This window comes from Tauraco erythrolophus, assembly GCF_009769465.1.
Source record: "Tauraco erythrolophus isolate bTauEry1 chromosome 30 unlocalized genomic scaffold, bTauEry1.pri scaffold_44_arrow_ctg1, whole genome shotgun sequence".
In the NCBI taxonomy this organism is placed as follows: Eukaryota; Metazoa; Chordata; class Aves; order Musophagiformes; family Musophagidae; genus Tauraco; species Tauraco erythrolophus.
The window spans coordinates 638,380-657,545 of record NW_028238561.1 but is presented as its reverse complement, the minus strand read 5'-3'; the positions used below and the strand labels follow the sequence as shown (position 1 = coordinate 657,545).

General features: G+C 53.9%; 6 protein-coding genes across 7 annotated transcripts; 3 read left to right on the top strand and 3 right to left on the bottom strand.

Moving 5' to 3' along the window:
• Positions 1-821: 821 nt before the first annotated feature.
• Positions 822-1,187, top strand: LOC104381222 (scale keratin). The gene has a single exon (XM_009988891.2). It carries the CDS (start codon positions 822-824, stop codon positions 1,185-1,187), a length of 366 nt encoding a protein of 121 aa, XP_009987193.2.
• A 4,145-nt stretch (positions 1,188-5,332) lies between these two features.
• LOC147526130 (scale keratin-like) lies at positions 5,333-8,282 on the top strand. Of its 2 annotated transcripts, XM_086630393.1 has the most exons (2): positions 5,333-5,371; positions 7,929-8,282. In XM_086630393.1, the coding sequence occupies exons 1-2, from the start codon at positions 5,333-5,335 to the stop codon at positions 8,280-8,282; spliced, it is 393 nt and encodes a 130-aa protein (XP_086486519.1). The 2 variants fall into 2 exon arrangements, with proteins under 2 accessions (XP_086486519.1, XP_086486520.1); XM_086630394.1 differs by lacking the exon at positions 5,333-5,371 and having other exon boundaries at positions 7,917-8,282.
• LOC104372039 (scale keratin) lies at positions 5,915-6,280 on the bottom strand. Its single transcript, XM_009977614.2, has one exon. It carries the CDS (start codon positions 6,278-6,280, stop codon positions 5,915-5,917), a length of 366 nt encoding a protein of 121 aa, XP_009975916.2.
• Positions 8,283-11,909: 3,627 nt separating the features above from the next.
• On the bottom strand, positions 11,910-12,275 carry LOC147526129 (scale keratin-like). Its single transcript, XM_086630390.1, has one exon. It carries the CDS (start codon positions 12,273-12,275, stop codon positions 11,910-11,912), a length of 366 nt encoding a protein of 121 aa, XP_086486516.1.
• A 1,626-nt stretch (positions 12,276-13,901) lies between these two features.
• Positions 13,902-14,267, top strand: LOC147526128 (scale keratin-like). The gene has a single exon (XM_086630383.1). The coding sequence runs from the start codon at positions 13,902-13,904 to the stop codon at positions 14,265-14,267; it is 366 nt and encodes a 121-aa protein (XP_086486509.1).
• A 3,586-nt stretch (positions 14,268-17,853) lies between these two features.
• On the bottom strand, positions 17,854-18,219 carry LOC147526127 (scale keratin-like). The gene has a single exon (XM_086630380.1). It carries the CDS (start codon positions 18,217-18,219, stop codon positions 17,854-17,856), a length of 366 nt encoding a protein of 121 aa, XP_086486506.1.
• Positions 18,220-19,166: the final 947 nt, after the last annotated feature.

Genomic DNA, 19,166 nt, shown 5'->3' with positions numbered 1-19,166 from the left:
GCCACTCCGAACCAAGGCCCTGGGGAAGAGCTGTGGCACGCAAGGTGCCTGCAGTCAGCCTTTGTCACACTATGTGGCCTCTTCCCCAGGGAGATAATGAGAAGGGAGCGGGGCTGGTTTGGCCCATGAGGTGGCAGCTGGCAAGTGTCTCGAGTGGGATAATTGCAGGGGCTGATAGAGCACATTGGGGCTGGCGAGGAAACGGCATCAGCAAAAGAGCCCCGTGCCATGCAGGGAGGAGGCAGGGGCTGGGCCGCCATGGGCCACGTGTACCCAGCATGTCCGGCTCCTCCCCATGCTCCCGGACGGCCATAAAAGCAGTGCCCTCTGCCAGTGTCGGCATCCCACGCTCCTGCCTGACTCTGCTCAGCACAAGGGTAGGTGGGTGCCTGCGGGTCTCTGCCTCCTCTGGCAGTGGTCGGCATGGGGCCTCCCTGGGCAGGAGAGCTCTGCTGGCAGCGGGCATGCTGGCAGCAGCTGTGGGTGGCTGGGACAGGACGAGCTCTAGTGGGAGGAGAAAGGAGCCGTGTGGCCAGGATACACAGAGCCAGACCCTGCCCAGGCTCCCGGGGAGGGCTGGTGATGCACTGCACTCCCTGTGCGCAGAGAGGGCAAGGCGAGGGGTGCAGGGAGCAGGGCACTCTAGGGGGCTGGTGGGGAAAGGGCACATGGAAGGCAGTGCAGGCACAGCGCTGGCTGTGGCCCCTTCAGCTCCAGGCCAGCACTGCCAATGGGCACCTTCATGGCCACAGAATCTCTTCCTTGCTCACGACACCTGCCCTTGGGGCCATGTCTTTCAGGCTCAGCTCTCTCGCACCAGGATGGCTTGCAAGGACCTGTACCCACCGAAAACCAGCGTGGCCGTCCCACAGCCCATCGCTGACAGCTGCAACGAGCTGTGCGCCCGGCAGTGCCCCGACTCCACGGCCTTCATCCAGCCACCCCCCGTGGTGGTCACCTTCCCTGGCCCCATCCTCAGCTCCTTCCCCCAGCAAGCTGTGGTGGGCTCCTCTGGAGCACCCGCCTTCGGGGGCAACCTGGGGCTGGGGGGCCTCTACGATGTCGGGGCCACCCTGGGCTCGGGGGGCCTCTGCACCTTCGGCACACCCTACACTTCTCCTGCCTACGGCCCTTGGGCTGTGCCCCGCTACAGCAAGAAGCTCTGGGACACCTACGGGCCCTGCTAGATCCACTCAGTTGCCTTTTTATTTGACAGGAATGAGATATTTAGAAAAGTCTAGTCTTCCCAAATGTTTCAACTGTTAATAGTTTCTACAAAGCTTTGATTTGCTGACCTTAAACTTTTGCTTTCATTCCAGTATCACAGATCTCTTCCCTAATATTCTCTTTTGTAAATTTTAATCAAACATTTTCACCATTTATTCACTCTGTCATTTTCTTTATTGTTTATGTCATTGATGTCATAACTTTTTTTAAAGTTATATAAAGTGTATAACTTTTTTTAGATGTTTTTGAAGCTTAATTTTGAGAACTATAAGAGTAGAAATTTTTATTTTCATTTTTTTCCTTTCTTGTTGCTCTTGTCCTCCTTTATTTTGTTGGTTTTTTGTTCTGTATCCAATTTATTCTACTTGTTTTGCTCAATAAATCTTTTATGCATCCAATTTTTAGTGTTTTTTAATATTTTTTTGATTTTAAAGATTGTTTAATTTTTACCTGTTTTTATACATGTTGATAATACATTTGATGTTCTTCTCCACTGCTATAGTCTATATTCTCTGTTTCCTTCCAAAGATGAGGTCCATCCTATTATATATTTTCTACTATCACTTATTTTTAATCTTACTTTTCATTCATGGCAGATACAGTATATATTTAGTGGAGACAGTAAGAGACTTAAATATTAAAAATAGCTGTTTCCAATCTGTACGTATTTTGTTTCTCTTAAGGTTTCAAAAATTATCTCCTGCACCCTACTCCCATAAGTTTTTTTTCTTGTCTCTTCTGCTTACTTGATATTCATTAGCGTATTACTATCAATATATTTTAATATATATAATGAATTTTCCCTAGTTTATGCTGTTACTATTATGGTATAAACCTTCACTTTCTTTATCTTCTGCGAAAATGCACTGTACATTCTCTCCTATGATAAATTTTATCACTCTTCCTTAGTTTTAGGAGGTACTTTAAGACACTAATAGATCTCCAGACCAGTGAAATATCCCTGTCTCTCATTTAAAATGCAGAAATTATGATTAATTTTGAAGATATCACCTTTCAACTCTCTTAATCCCCTGTCTTTAACATTCAACTTTTCAACTTCACCCTTTCTGGTTGCTTAAGGTTCTGGAGAGACACTGGAAAGAACAGGAAGTTTTTATCGCAGTCTGCCAGGCTTCTGCTGAAGACGCTGTAGACACTCAGTGAAAGAAGCAGACTAACCTGGATGACACAAAAGGGAAAGTAGGGCAGGGACAGGGCTGGCCAGCCCCGGAGGCTATGAACCACAATCTGATTAGGAGAGTGATATGACTGACAGTGGCTCCCTGCTGAGACTGATGCTATTATCCACCAGCGGGACATGCAAGTCACATTATAACAACAAAACAGCATGCATAAATCATTAGTCAGCGTTTCTAAAGTGCTTTGATATCCTTTGTTCCCAGTTTGCTTGAGAAATTCTGCAATAAGTACCTTTTTTTTTTTTTCCCACGGGAACCCCCAAAAGACATTTTTCAGTTTGGAGAGCGTTTATATCACAATGTTATTAAATACAAAATAATGCTACCAAGTGGAGAGAGGAAATAGAGGACTTCTATGTGGACAGGGTTTGTTGCCCTGAGATAGCATAATGAGGCACAACTTGCTCCGACTTGCCGACTTTGCAGTAAAATGTAGATCTAGGCAACGAGGTCACCTCCAGACTGGGAGATGTGGGTTGCAGTAATTCACTTTCTATACCTGGAGAGTGTTTTTTGTCTTCCCCTGCAACAAATGCAAGGTAGTTTTTGTTGAGGAAACAAACACTTTAGCCAGCTACGGTTTCCATTTACCTCCCCAGTCACAATTCCTCCCAAACTGCAACAATACATGTCAGAAAAAACAAACAAACAAACAAAAACAATCGAGAAATCAAAACATGATTCCTCTATCACCTGAGAAGGAAAATATTGAAGTTGTATCACAAGAAGTATTCAGCTTAGGCATTGCAGGAATTAAGACTGGATATGTCAGCCCTGGGGGATCTTCTCAGGGATGACAATGAGAAAAGTCTGAAAATGCCTTGGACATGGGTAAAAACTTAGAAGTTGAAGTAAAAGATACTGACTGTCCTCTGAAAAAGCACAGAAAATGAGTAAATAATCACAAATGTGTGCAGAATCTTTTCTGGAAAGTGTAGTTTGAAATAACGACATATAGTCACCTGATATTCATCAAACATGACATCTTATACTTGATTAAGAATGTCTAAAGGATTTTTTTTAAATGAAAGAAAAGAAGAGCTACATTAATATTGACACATGACTTCCAATGGCACAAATCATGATCTGATTAAAGTAATGGCGTGCACCACCTTGTTTCCTGTACATTAAAGCAAATGTGATTGTGCAACACTGTAGCATCTAAATCACTCACACATTTTCATACATTAACACAACACCAAACATTAGCTGGGCTGAACATCACTTAATGAATGTGAAATCATTACGAAGAACTTTTTTCTCAGGAAGCCCCAGAACATGCTTGATAAGAGTTAACGCCCTCAACATCTAACAAGAAACCTTTATCTGCTTCTTTGATTTTTTCCTTAAAATTGTACCTATTTTGGTGGATCGTGAGCAGCGGTGGGACTTCATACATTTCTGGATGGTGATGTCTTTGACTTCATAGCTCAAGTCACTGTCAGCTGGACTGTGGGCACCTTTAAAGTTGAATTTAAATTCCCATGTAAACTCTTCTAGTGAAACAAAATGATTTTTTAATGCAGGATTGTGTTGCCTCAAAAAAGAATGTTCCTTTCAATGGGACGTTCTGTTCGGGAATTGTCATATGTATTGTATGATCTCATCTGATATCTGTGACCACTTGAAATACATCTTAGGTCAGTGAGGTCTACTTAAGCAAGGGATGGAAAAGACAAATTCCTGGGCAGTCCTCGGATAAGTTGCACTCTGTCTCCAATTAATTTACCAGATAAATTTAGAAGACTGTTAAGGAAAAATGTGTATGTCAGCCAAAGATGAGTCTTACAAAACCTCTGAGCAGACAAGCTTATGACAACTTTATAAAGGGAGAAGTAACATGTGGAGTCAGCTTAGTGCACATGGTAATTCCAGTGAGGTCACTTTAATGATACCAGGAATTACACTAGCCAATTAAGACCCAAGATTAAAGAAATTGTGATGGTGTAACATGGACATCACGCAGTGTGAGAATTTGAATAAAATCATAGCCATGATACTTTTGTCGCTCAAAACTGTTAAATAATTTCTGTTAGGCAGCCAAACACAACCCCCAGCACGAAGCAAGTCTCAAATCCTGTAGGAATGCAGAGAAACGCTACATAAGCTCCAACCCCTGAGTTCATCCAGACACTTCTTTTGGCTTATTCGCCTTGTTGAGCTGAATATGATTTATTGACTTCTTTCTATATGCTTAATTGGAACCTATATCAGAGTAGATGGAGAAGATTCCTATAGGTACGCTCAGATTTTGAGTTGCAGTAGATGGTTTCTGTCTGTACTCTTCAGGAAAGCTGTAGTAAATGCAGGATTTGAAAGACTGGGTGTGGGTGCAAGAAACCCTGAGAAATTGATTTGAGTATCGTAAGCCAACTAGCTTAAAAATCACAGATTAAAATAGTTATTTCAGATAATTATTTTAATATTTAATAAAATTTAAGATAAATGTATAAGATAGCCGTCTTTTCATCTTTGTTCAGTGGCATTATGGGACATAAATAAACTCTCCTATTTCAGGAAAAGCCACATCTAACATGGGTATGTTTACTCACTTTGGAGAACTCTATGATAGGTGAGACTGAGGTTCTTACATTGTTCTTCAAGATGGGTGTTTGCAGGAAGCATAGAACACATCAATGCAACACTAGAGAAAATCGGTCCGCATGAGTGGGGACTGATCATCCCTGGGCAGGACTTTATGTAGTCAGAAAATTGGAATACTGGTGCTTAGCTAGTGCTAATCAAGTTGATCAAGACTGCTCAAAACATATACGCTATAGCATAGGGAAGCACAACGTAGAAGTTTCACTCATATCAGCATTCTGAAATTTATCTCATAAAATTTCTGCCTTATTTTTAGTCTTTTCTATCTCTATCTTTTGCAAATGAATCTGCAACCCAGCAAGATGTCTTGTAATGACTGGTGCCCAGTGAAAACCAGCGTGGCTGTCCCCCAGCCCATCGCTGACAGCTGCAACGAACTGTGGGCCCAGCAGTGCCCCAAATCCACAGCCTTCATCCAGCCACCCCCCGTGGTGATCACCTTCCCCGGCCGCATCCTGAGCTCCTTCCCACAATCTGCCTGACTTGGGAAAAGGAGGCAAGGAGTCAGCACTCGGATGCAGGAAAGTTTTATTCTACCCAAATGGGCAGCAGAGATTGTCAGAGAGATACGGTGAAACACAGAAACACTGGTTGTCATGTGTTGGAGGAGGCAGAGGGATCTTCTCCAGAGCATGGCTTCTGGCAGCACAGGCTCCCCTTGGTGTGGCACGGCAGATGCTGAGGACTTGGTGCTGCAGCCTGGCTGAGCCTTTTGGCTTCCAAAGGGAAGAAGAGTCGAGGGGGTGTGGCAATGGCAGCTGCCCAGGCGTTTGGAGTGGGACTACTCAGCACTCCTCAGTGGCCTGTGCCCGCCAGCTAAGGCCTGCGTGGGTGGTGGTAGAGTTGGCGTGGGGCTGGGGGCAGTGGCTGGGACAGCAGTGGATCTAGCAGGGCCCATAGGTGTCCCAGAGCTTCTTGCCATAGCGGGGCACAGCCCAAGGGCCGTAGGCAGGAGAAGCGTAGGGTGTGCCGAAGGTGCAGAGGCCACTTGAGCCCAGGGTGGCCCCAGCACCGTAGAGGCCCCCCAGCCCCAGGTTACCCCCGAAGGCAGGTGCTCCGGAGGAGCCCACCACAGCTTGCTGGGGGAAGGAGCTGAGGATGGGGCCAGGGAAGGTGACCACCACAGGGGGTGGCTGGATGAAGGCCGTGGAGTCAGGGCACTGCCGGGCACACAGCTCGTTGCAGCTGTCGGCAATGGGCTGTGGGACGGCCACGCTGGTTTTCGGTGGGTACAGGTCCTTGCAAGCCATCCTGGTGCGAGAGAGCTGAGCCTGAAAGACACGGCCCCAAGAACAGGTGTTGTGAGCGAGGAGGAGATTCTGCCCCGGCCACCCACAGCCACCCATGGCTGCTTGCCCACTGCCAGCAGAGCTCTCCTGCCCAGGGAGGCCCCAAGCTGGCCCCTGCCAGAGGAGGCAGAGACCCGCAGGCGCCCACCTACCCTTGTGCTGAGCAGAGCCAGGCAGGAGCGTGGGATGCCGGCACTGGCAGAGGGCACTGCTTTTATGGCCGGCTGGGAGCACAGGGAGGAGCCGGCCGTGCTGGGGGCACGTGGCCCGTGACAGCCCAGCCCCTGCCTCCTCCCCACATGGCACGGGGCTCTTTTGCTGACACCGTTTCCTCGCCAGCCCCAATCTGCTCTATCAGCCCCTGCAATTACCCCACTCGGACACTTGCCAGCTGCCACCTCATGGGCCAAACCAGCCCCGCTCCCTTCTCATTATCTCCCTGGGAAGAGGCCACGCAGCGTGACAAAGGCTGACTGCAAGTGCCCTTCATGCCACAGGTCTGGCCCAAGACCTTGGATCGGCGTGGCCCCGTGCCTCCTTGGCAGAGTCACAGGGAAGAGCAGGGGCCTGGCGCTGCCCTGCAAAGGCCTCCCAACCATCAGCCCCTGCCTGTCGAGCCATCTGCTGTGATCTGCAGAGGCGCCGGATTACGAAACGCCAAATCAAAGGCACTCCTCTGGGCCACTGCCTGCTCAGCACTGTGCCTCACTCGGTCTCCATCCACCTGCAGGCGTTGGCCATTGGCCTCTGCAAGTCAGGGAGAGAAAGACCCCTCGCGCTTTTCCCCGTGGTGCCCAGAGAAAGGAGCGCAGACCCCTGCTTGGGCCCACTTTGGCACAGGCTTTTGTCAGCACGGCCCCAACCCCTCAGGCCCTTTGCCCATTGGCCCTGGACTCCCATTGCTCGGGGTGATGCCATCCTTTAGTCCAGCAAGCAGACTGGGGAGAAAAGGCTCGGAGGTGCAATGTTGCTGAGGGACTTTTTACAAGGTTATATAGTGATAAGACAAGGGGCAATGGCTTTAAACTGGAAGAGGGGAGATTTAGATTAGATAGAAGGAAGAAATGTTTCACTCTGAGGGTGGTGAGGAACTGGAACAGGTTTCCCAGAGAAGCTGTGGCTGCCCCATCCCTGAAAGTGTTCAAGGCCAGGTTGGTTGAGGCTTTGAGCAACCTGGTGTAGTGGAGAGTGTCCCTGCCCATGGCAAGGGGGTTGGAACTAGTTGATCTTCAAGGTCCCTTCTACCCCAAAACATTTTGTGATTCTATGTGCTGATGTGGCCAGGGGATTTTGAGTCAGGGAGGGGCAGGAGCTGTACAGCCCTGTCATGGCATTGGCAGGAGGGAGTGTGTCCTGTGCAGATTGGCCCAGGTGGTGCTGAACACTGGTGGGGCCGCTATAAAAGGTGTGCCTCTGCTGGGCTCTGCCAGTCACTGCTCTGGCTGCCTTCTCCTCAGAGAACAGGGTAAGTCTGCGAGCGCTTCTCCTCCTGCCCCCTGCCCTACTCCCGGCCCAGGCACCTCAGGCGCTCACCTCTGCTGCTCTCTGACCATCTATGCCATCCCTCTTGCAGAACATCTGTCGATCCCCCACCAAGATGGCCTGCAAGGACCTGTACCCACCAAAAACCAGTGTGGCCGTCCCACAGCCCATCGCCGACAGCTGCAACGAGCTGTGCGCCCGGCAGTGCCCCGACTCTACGGTCTTCATCCAGCCGCCCCCCGTGGTGGTCACCTTCCCCGGTCCCATCCTCAGCTCCTTCCCCCAGCAAGCTGTGGTGGGCTCCTCTGGAGCACCCGCCTTCGGGGGCAACCTGGGGCTGGGGGGTCTTTACGGTGCCAGGGCCACCCTGGGCTCGGGGGGCCTCTGCACCTTCGGCACACCCTACGCTTTTCCTGCCTACGGCCCTTGGGCTGTGCCCCGCTACGGCAAGAAGCTCTGGGACACCTGCAGGCCCTGCTAGACCCACTGTGGCCCCACCCGCTGCCCCCAGCCCCACGCCAATGCTACCACCACCCACGCAGGCCTGAGCTAGCGGGCACCGGCCACTGAGGAGTGCTGAGCAGCCCCAGCACCAAACGCCTGGGCAGCTGCCAGTTCCCCCTCAGCCCTTCTTCTGCTGCCCTCTGCTCTCCTCCCCTGCCCTCTCCTTCTGGCTGGTGGTTGGGGCAAGAGTTGCACCCAAAAGTCCGCAGCATCTGCCGTGCCACTCCAAGGGAGCCTGCGCTGCCAGAAGCCATGCTCTGGAGAAGATCCCTCTGCCTCCTCCAACACGTGGCAACCAGCCTCTCTGGCTCTGGCCCATCGTCTCTCTGACAATCTCTGCTGTCCCTCTGGGCACAATAAAGCTTTCCTGCATCCAAGTGGTGTCTCCCTGCCTTCTTTTCCCAAGTCAGGCATATCCCAGGGCTGGGTAGCCAGGAGCTGGGAGAGGGCAGATGGTGGTCGTGAGGTGGTCAGGCGAGGTGAGGGCTGGTGCAGTTGGGAGAGGGAGGGTGCAGGCAGCAGTCAGGGGGGAGAGAGCCTTTGGGATGGGTCTGCAGGAGCTGGGGAAAGTGCACAGGGCAGAGAGCAGGACAGGCACTGGCAGTGCTCCTTTGCCTGGCCTTCTCAGGCTACGATTGGCATCAGCTCCACCGGCTCCCTCAGCTCTGTAGAAGCACGACAGAATCTGCAGGTGCCCGCAGAGAGGAGACTGGACGAGAGGCAGTGTTAAAGCCTGGGCTTGGGAAATGGTCATCGGTGGCTGGAGAGCAGCTTGTCAGCAAAAGCCCTGGGGGTGCTGGGGGACAGACAACAAGGGGAGTAGATGGTGGCATTGCGCCTTGGGAAGAGGTAGCGAGCCTTGTCCTGGGAAGAACGCCAAGGAAGGAGGAGCATGCCTTACAGGTGGAAGGGAAGGAGGGAATCCTTCTGTCCGCTGACCACTGGTGAGGCCACCCCTGTAGAGCTGTTTCCAGCACTGGATTCCCCAGCACAGCAGAATTGTGAGGCTACTGGAGAGAATGGAGCAAGAGGCTACACACAGATGTTGAAGGGACAGGGGCTATGGAAAATGAGGGGTTCATTGGTTTCAGTCACCGTGGTTTCACTAAGGGCAAATCGTGAGTGATAAATTTGGTAGCCAACTTTGATGGGGTTACAGGGTTGGTGGATAAGGGAAGAGCAACTGACATGACCTGGAGTTATTTAAAGCACTTGACAGTGTCCCATGTGACATCCTCGTCTTTACCTGAAGAGACACAGATTTGCTGGATTGACCAATCGGTGGATAAGGAACTGTCTGGATGGTCGCACTCAGAGAGTTGCAGTCAATGGCTCAATGTCCAAGTGGAGCCCAGTGACAAGTGGCATTCGTCAGAGGTCAGTAATGAGGCCAGTGCAGTTTAACATCTTTGTCAGTTACATGGGCAGTGGGATTGAGTGCACTCTCAAAAATTTGCTGAGGACACAGAGCTGTGTGATGTAGTTGACATGCTGGAGGGAAGGGATGCCATCCAGAGGGACCTTAAAAGGGTAGAGACATAGGCCCATATGAACCTTATGAAGTTCAACAAGGTTAAGGGAAAGGTTCTGCACATGGGTTGGAGCAATCCCAAGCACAATTACTGGCTGGACGAAAACATATTTAGAGCAGCCCTCAAGAAAAGGTCTTGTGCGTGCTGGTTGATGAGAAGCTTAACAGGAGCTGGCAATGGGGGCTGGCAGCCAGAAAGCCAACCGTGTCCTGGGCTGTATCCAAAGCAGTGTCGTCAGAAGGTCGATGGAGGCATTCTGCCCCTCTGCTCTTGTGAGACCCCACCTAGAGTGCTGCGTTCAACTGTAATGTCACCAACACAAGAAGCACATGGAGCTGTGTGAGCAGGTCCAGAGGAGACCATGAAGATGATTCAAGGGCAGCACCTACTATGAAAACAGACTGAGGGAGTTGGGCTTGTTCAGTCTAGAGAAGAGAAGGCTCCGGGGTGATCTTATAGCAGTCTTCCAGTATCTGAATGGAACCTACAAGAAAGCTGGTGAGGGACTTTTCACAAGGGTGTGTAGTGATGGGATACGAGGCAATAGCTTTAAACTGAAAGAGGGGAGATTTCTATTAGATAGAAGGAAGAATTTGTTTTTGTTGAGGGTGGTAAGGCACTGGAAGAGTTTGGCCAGAGAAGCTGTGTCTGCCCCATCGCTGGAAGTGTTCAACGCCTGGTTGGATGAGGCTTTGAGCAATCTAGTGTAGTGGAGGGTGTTCCTGCCCATGGCAGGGGAGTTGGAACTAGATGATCTTTGAGATCTCTTCCAACGTAAAGCATTCTATGATTCTATGCCTCCTCTGGAGAGAACCTGAGAGGGCTGAGACTATTCCTTTTGGCCCTGAGGAGGCTGAGGGGGATCTCCTCAATGTGCACACATGTGTGAAGGGAAGGTGTTAAGAATATGGAGCCAGGCTCTTTCAGAGTCATCCAGTGGTAGAAGAAGAGGCAATGGGAACAAGATGAAGCACAGGAGGATCCACCACAATATCCCAAACCACTTTCTCTATGTGAGGGTGACAGAGTGCTGGCACAGGTTGCCACGGGAGGTTGTGGCATCTCCGTCCTTGGAGACATGCCAAAGTCGCCTGGAGATGGTGCTGGGCAGGTGGCTCTGGGTGACCCTGCTTGACACGACAGCATGACGAGCTGCTCTGCAAAGGCTCCTGCTCCAGTAATCAGGCTGTGATTTGTGCAATTTTGTGTCTGCAGAAGAGAAGCGAGTAGCAGCGAGTGGGTTGGTGTGTGCTGGGGCTTAGAAGTGGAAGGTGAGAGGTAAGGTGAAAGAGAAGAGGGAAGGGGAATGGAGAGAAGCAAAGGTAGGAGAAAGGTAAGGAGGAGAAGGAGAGGAAAGTGAATAGCAAAAAGAAAGGGTTAGAGTAGGGGAAAGGGAAGGGGAAGAGGAAACCTCCTGGTTGCTTTCTCTCCCAGGGCTTTTAGCAGAGCTGTGGAGGCAGAAAGGGGCTGGAGCTGTGGCAGCCATTGGCCCTGGCTGTGTCCAAGCCCCTCGGGCAGCCCCACTCGTGCCCAGTGGGGCTGGAGGTCTGCAAAGCCCCCCGAGCTGCATGTCCTGCACACAGGGGAGCCACCTGCCTTCAGGCAGAGCCCTTGGAGCTGCACTGCAGGAGTGTGCGTGGCCAGGGCTGCCAAGGCTGTGCGATCTCCCCAAAGGCAGCTGAGGCTTAGCCACTGCCCTGCCCCAGCTGGTGGGCAGCACGTGCAGGGCTCTTTCAGCATGCAGCCCACGCTGGGCCTCGAAAGGAAAAACAGAGAGGCAGGAGTTGGATGCAGACTTGGTTTATTGTAAGGGCAGAGAAACATTCAGAAGGCAGAGGTCAGCAGGTTGTCCCTTCATGAGGCTTCAAGAGAATTGTTCCTTCAGGCTTCTGGCAGGCGGTGGCTGTTGCAGAAAGAAGCAAGTGCCTTGTGAGATGATGGTGGAGTGGTGCATGCTGTCCTGGGCAGGAGTGATGAGGAGAGGTGGCACGGAGAGAGGGAAAGGAGGGGAGAAATGAGAGGAGGTGTGAGGGTGAGTCAGCCCACGGGCTGGAGGGCTCTGGGGAGTGGGTCTAGCAGGGCCCGTAGGTGTCCCAGAGCTTCTTGCCGTAGCGGGGCACGGTCCAAGGGCCGTAGGCAGGAGAAGCATAGGGTGTGCCGAAGGTGCAGAGGCCCCCCGAGCCCAGGGTGGACCCCGCACCATAGAGGCCCCCCAGCCCCAGGTTGCCCCCGAAGGCGGGTGCTCCAGAGGAGCCCACCACAGCTTGCTGGGGGAAGGAGCTGAGGATGGGGCCAGGGAAGGTGACCACCACGGGGGGTGGCTGGATGAAAGCCGTGGAGTCGGGGCACTGCCGGGCACACAGCTCGTTGCAGCTGTCGGCGATGGGCTGTGGGACAGCCACGCTGGTTTTTGGTGGGTACAGGTCCTTGCAAGCCATCCTGGTGCGAGAGAGCTGAGCCTGAAAGACACGGCCCCAAGAACAGGTGTTGTGAGCGAGGAGGAGATTCTGCCCCGGCCACCCACAGCCACCCATGGCTGCTTGCCCACTGCCAGCAGAGCTCTCCTGCCCAGGGAGGCCCCAAGCTGGCCCCTGCCAGAGGAGGCAGAGACCCGCAGGCGCCCACCTACCCTTGTGCTGAGCAGAGCCAGGCAGGAGCGTGGGATGCCGGCACTGGCAGAGGGCACTGCTTTTATGGCCGGCTGGGAGCACAGGGAGGAGCCGGCTGTGCTGGGGGCACGTGGCCCGTGACAGCCCAGCCCCTGCCTCCTCCCCACATGGCACGGGGCTCTTTTGCTGACACCGTTTCCTCGCCAGCCCCAATCTGCTCTATCAGCCCCTGCAATTACCCCACTCGGACACTTGCCAGCTGCCACCTCATGGGCCAAACCAGCCCCGCTCCCTTCTCATTATCTCCCTGGGAAGAGGCCACGCAGCGTGACAAAGGCTGACTGCAAGTGCCCTTCATGCCACAGGTCTGGCCCAAGACCTTGGATCGGCGTGGCCCCGTGCCTCCTTGGCAGAGTCACAGGGAAGAGCAGGGGCCTGGCGCTGCCCTGCAAAGGCCTCCCAACCATCAGCCCCTGCCTGTCGAGCCATCTGCTGTGATCTGCAGAGGCGCCGGATTACGAAACGCCAAATCAAAGGCACTCCTCTGGGCCACTGCCTGCTCAGCACTGTGCCTCACTCGGTCTCCATCCACCTGCAGGCGTTGGCCATTGGCCTCTGCAAGTCAGGGAGAGAAAGACCCCTCGCGCTTTTCCCCGTGGTGCCCAGAGAAAGGAGCGCAGACCCCTGCTTGGGCCCACTTTGGCACAGGCTTTTGTCAGCACGGCCCCAACCCCTCAGGCCCTTTGCCCATTGGCCCTGGACTCCCATTGCTCGGGGTGATGCCATCCTTTAGTCCAGCAAGCAGACTGGGGAGAAAAGGCTCGGAGGTGCAATGTTGCTGAGGGACTTTTTACAAGGTTATATAGTGATAAGACAAGGGGCAATGGCTTTAAACTGGAAGAGGGGAGATTTAGATTAGATAGAAGGAAGAAATGTTTCACTCTGAGGGTGGTGAGGAACTGGAACAGGTTTCCCAGAGAAGCTGTGGCTGCCCCATCCCTGAAAATGTTCAAGGCCAGGTTGGTTGAGGCTTTGAGCAACCTGGTGTAGTGGAAGATGTCCCTGCCCATGGCAAGGGGGTTGGAACTAGTTGATCTTCAAGGTCCCTTCTACCCCAAAACGTTTTGTGATTCTATGTGCTGATGTGGCCAGGGGATTTTGAGTCAGGGAGGGGCAGGAGCTGTACAGCCCTGTCATGGCATTGGCAGGAGGGAGTGTGTCCTGTGCAGATTGGTCCAGGTGGTGCTGAACACTGGTGGGGCCGCTATAAAAAGTGTGCCTCTGCTGGGCTCTGCCAGTCACTGCTCCAACTGCCTTCTCCTCAGAGAACAGGGTAAGTCTGCGAGCGCTTCTCCTCCTGCCCCCTGCTCTACTCCCGGCCCTTGCATCTCAGGCGCTCACCTCTGCTGATCTCTGCCATCCCTCTTGCAGAATATCTGTCGATCCCCCACCAAGATGGCCTGCAAGGACCTGTACCCACCGAAAACCAGCGTGGCCGTCCCACAGCCCATCGCCGACAGCTGCAATGAGCTGTGCGCCCGGCAGTGCCCTGACTCTACGGTCTTCATCCAGCCACCCCCTGTGGTGGTCACCTTCCCCGGTCCCATCCTCAGCTCCTTCCCCCAGCAAGCTGTGGTGGGCTCCTCTGGAGCACCCGCCTTCGGGGGCAACCTGGGGCTGGGGGGTCTTTACGGTGCCGGGGCCACCCTGGGCTCGGGGGGCCTCTGCACCTTCGGCACACCCTACGCTTTTCCTGCCTATGGCCCTTGTGCTGTGCCCCGCTACAGCAAGAAGCTCTGGGACACCTATGGGCCCTGCTAGACCTGCTGCAGCCCCACCCGCTGCCCCCAGACCCATGCCAACGCTACCACCACCCACGCAGGCCTGAGCTGGCAGGCACAGGCCACTGAGGAGTGCTGAGCAGCCCCAGCACCAAACGCCTGGGCAGCTGCCAGTTCCCCCTCAGCCCTTCTTCTCCAGCCCTCTGCTCTCCTCCCCTGCCCTCTCCTTCTGGCTGGCGGTTGGGGCAAGAGTTGCACCCAAAAGTCCGCAGCATCTGCCGTGCCACTCCAAGGGAGCCTGCGCTGCCAGAAGCCATGCTCTGGAGAAGATCTCTCTGCCTCCTCCAACACGTGGCAACCAGCCTCTCTGGCTCTGGCCCACCGTCTCTCTGACAATCTCTGCTGTCCCTCTGGGCACAATAAAGCTTTCCTGCATCCAAGTGATGTCTCCTTCCTCCTTTTCCCAAGTCAGGCAGATCCAGGGCTGGGTAGCCAGGAGCTGGGAGAGGGCAGATGGTGGTCGTGAGGTGGTCAGGCGAGGTGAGGGCTGGTGCAGTTGGGAGAGGGAGGGTGCAGGCAGCAGTCAGGGGGGAGAGAGCCTTTGGGATGGGTCTGCAGGAGCTGGGGAAAGTGTACAGGGCAGAGAGCAGGACAGGCACTGGCAGTGCTCCTTTGCCTGGTCTTCTCAGGCTACGATTGGCATCAGCTCCACCGGCTCCCTCAGCTCTGTAGAAGCACGACAGAATCTGCAGGTGCCCGCAGAGAGGAGACTGGACGAGAGGCAGTGTTAAAGCCTGGGCTTGGGAAATGGTCATCGGTGGCTGGAGAGCAGCTTGTCAGGAAAGGCCCTGTGGGTGCTGGGGGACAGACAACAAGGGGAGTAGGTGGTGGCAACACACCTTGGGAAGAGGCCGTCAGTCTTGTCCTGGGCTGCACGTAGAGGAAGGAAGAATGCACGTGCCTTGCAGGTGAAAGGGAAGGAGGGGATCCTTCCATCCAGTTGGCACTGGTGAGGCCACCCCTGTAGAGCTGTTTCCAGCACTGGATTCCCCAGCACTGCAGAAGTGTGAGGCTACTGGAGAGAGTGAAGCAAGGAGTCACATGCAGATGGTGATGAGACAGAGAGTACAGAAAATAAGTGAGTGCCTGGTGACAGACAACATGGTTTCACTAAGGGCAAATCATGAGTGATAAATTTGGTGGTCTTCTTTGATGGGGTTATAGCGTTGGTGGATAAAAGAAGTGCAACTGACATGATCTACCTGGACTTATTTAAAGCACTTGACAGTGTCCCGCACGATATCCTTGTCTTTACCTGAAGAGACATGGATTTGCTGGATTGACCGATCCGTGGATAAGGAACTGTCTGGATGGTCACACTCAGAGAGTTGCAGTCAATGGCTCAATGTCGAAGTGCCCAGTGACGAGTGGTGTTCGTCAGAGGTCAGTATTGCAGCTGGTGCTGATTAACATCATTGTTGGCTACATGGACAGTGGTATCAAGTGCACCCTTCAATGTTTGCTGAGGACACAGAGCTGTGTGGTGTGGTTGACGTGCTGGAGGGAAGGGATGCCATCCAGAGGGACCTTGAAATGGTAGAGATGTTGGCCTATACGAACCTTATGAAGTTCAACAAGGTTAAGGGACAGATCCCGCACATGGGTCGGGGCAATCCCAAGCACAATTACAGGCTGGACGGAGAATGTATTTAGAGCAGCCCTCAAGAAAAGGACTTGGGAGTGCTGGTTGATGAGAAGCTCAACAGGAGCTGGCAATGGGGCCTGGCAGCCGGAAAGCCAACCGTGTCCTGGGCTGTATCCAAAGCAGCGTGGCCAGAAGGTCAAGCGACCTTCTTCCCCTTTGCTCTTGCGAGACCCCACTTGGAGTGCTGCGTTCAGCTCTAGAGTCACCAACACAAGAAGCACATGGAGTTGTGAGTGAAGGTCCAGAAGAGGCCATGAAGATGATTCGAGGGCTGGAGCACCTCTGCTATGAAGAGTTGAGGCTGTTCAGTTTGGAGAACAGAAGGCTCCAGGGCGATCCTATTGAAGCCTTTCAGTACCAGAAGGGAACCTACAAGAAAACTGGAGAGGGACTTTTCACAAGGGTATATAGTGACAGGACAAGGGGCAATGGCTTTAAACTGAAAGACAGGAGATTTTGATTACATAGAAGGAAGAATTTTTTTCATTGAGGGTGGTAAAGCACTGGAAGAGTTTGGCCAGAGAAGCTGTGTCTGCCCCATCGCTGGAAGTGTTCAACGCCTGGTTGGATGAGGCTTTGAGCAACCTGGTGTAGTGGAGGGTGTTCCTGCCCATGGCAGGGGAGTTGGAACTGGATGATCTTTGAGGTCCCTTCCAACGTAAAGCATTCTATGATTCTATGCTTCCTCTAGAGAGAACCTGAAAGGGCTGAGACTGTTCCTTTTGGTCCTGAGGAGGCTGAGGGGGATCTGCTCAATGTGCACACATGTGTGAAGGGAAGGTGTCAAGCAGATAGAATCAGAATCTTTCAGAGGAGTCCAGAGGCAGGAGAAGAGCCAATGGGCACCAGCTGAAATACAATAGGCTCCACCACAATATCCCAAACCACTTTCTGAATGTGAGGGTGACCGAGCACTGGCACAGGTTGCCATGGGAGGTGGTGGTGTCTCTGTCCTTGGAGACATGCCAAAGCCACCTGGAGACGGTGCTGGGCAGGCGGCTCTGGGTGACCCTGCTTGACACGACAGCATGACGAGCTGCTCTGCAAAGGCTCCTGCTCCAGTAATCAGGCTGTGATTTGTGCAATTATGTGTCTGCAGCAGAGAAGAGAGTAGCAGTGAGTGGGTTGGTGTGTGCTGGGGCTTAGAAGTGGAAGGTGAGAGGGAAGGTGAAAGAGAAGAGGGAAGGGGAATGGAGAGAAGTAAAGGTAGGAAAAAGGTAAGGAGGAGAAGTAGAGGAAACGGAATAACAAGAAGAAAGGAATAGAGAAGGGGAAGGGGAAGAGGAAGCCTCCTGGTTGCTTTTTTCTCCCAGCACTTTTAGCAGAGCCGTGGAGGCAGAAAGAGGCTGGAGCTGTGACAGCCATTGGCCCTGGCAGTATCGAAGCCCCTTGGACAGCCCCACTCGTGCCCAAACGGGCTGGAGGTCTGCAAAGCCCCCCGAGCTGCATGTCCTGCATGCAAGGGTGCCACCTGCCTTCCGGCAGGGCTCTTGGAGCAGCGCTGCAGGAGCACGCTGGGCCAGGGCTGCCAGGGCTGTGGGGTCTCCCCAAAGGCAGCTGAGGCTGAGCCACTGCCCTGCCCCAGCTGGTGGGCAGTGGTTGGGCTTCGAAACAAACAATGGAGAGGCAGGGATTGGAAGCAGACTTGTTTTATTTCAAGGGCAGAGAAACATCCAGAAGACAGAGGCCAGCAGGTTGTCCCTTCTTAAGGCTTCAAGAGAATTGTTCCTTCAGGCTTCTCGCAGGTGGTGGCTGTTGCAGAGAGAAGCAAGCGCCTTGTGAGACAATGGTGGAGTGGTGCATGCTGGCCCGGGCAGGAACGAAGAGGAGAGGTGGCACAGAGAGAGGGAAAGGAGGGGAGAAATGAGAGGAGGTGTGAAGTTGAGTCAGCCCAGGGGCTGGAGGGCTTTGGGGAATGGGTCTAGCAGGGCCCGTAGGTGTCCCAGAGCTTCTTGCCGTAGCGGGGCACAGCCCAAGGGCCGTAGGCGGGAGAAGCGTAGGGTGTGCCGAAGGTGCAGAGGCCCCCTGAGCCCAGGGTGGACCCCGCACCATAGAGGCCCCCCAGCCCCAGGTTGCCCCCGAAGGCGGGTGCTCCGGAGGAGCCCACCACAGCTTGCTGAGGGAAGGAGCTGAGGATGGGGCCAGGGAAGGTGACCACCACGGGGGGCGGCTGGATGAAGGCCGTGGAGTCGGGGCACTGCCGGGCGCACAGCTCGTTGCAGCTGTCGGCGATGGGCTGTGGGACGGCCACGCTGGTTTTCGGTGGGTACAGGTCCTTGCAAGCCATCCTGGTGTGAGAGAGCTGAGCCTGAAAGACACGGCCCCAAGGACAGGTGTCATGAGTGAGGAGAAGATTCCACCCCAGCCACCCACGGCTCTCCTGCCCAGGGAGGCCCCATGCCAACCCGTGCCAGAGGAGGCAGACACCCGCAGGCACCCACCTACCCTTGTGCTGAGCAGAGCCTGGCAGGAGAGTGGGATGCAGGCAATGGCCGAGGGCACTGCTTTTATGGCTGCCCAGGAGCACGGGGAGGAGCCGGCCGTGCTGGGGGCACGTGGCCTGTGGCGGCCCAGCCCCCGCCTCCTCCCCGCCTGGCACGGGGCTCTTTTGCTGATGCCGTTTCCTCACCAGCCTCAACCTGCTCTATCAGCCCCTGCGATCACCCCACTCGGACACTTGCCAGCTGCTGCCTCATGGGCCAAACCAGCCCCACTCCCTTCTCATTATCTCCCTGGGGAAGTGGCCACGCAGCATGACAAAGGCTGACTGCAAGTGCCCTGCGTGCCACAGCTCTTTCCAAAGTGTTTGGTCTCGCGAGGGCCCGCACCTCCTTGGCAGAGCCACAGGGAAGAGCAGGGGCCTGGCACTGCCCTGCAAAGGCCTCCTGCACGCCAGCCCCCACCTGTCCTATGCCATCTGCTGTGATCTGCAGAGGCACTGGGTTACGAAACGCCAAATCAAAGGCACTCCTCTGGGTCACTGTCTGCTCAGCACCGTGCCTCACTCGCCAATCCAATGGAGCCGGTCTCCATCCTCCTGCAGGCATTGGCCATTGGCCTCTGCAAGTCAGGGAGAGAAAGATTCCTCGTGCTCTTGTACATGGTGCCCAGTGAAAGGAACGCAGACCCGTTTTTGGGCCCACTTGGCACAGGCTTTTGTCAGCACGGCCCCAACCCCTCAGGCCCTTTGCCCTTGGTCCTGGACCCCATTGCTCGGGATGATGCCGTCCTTTA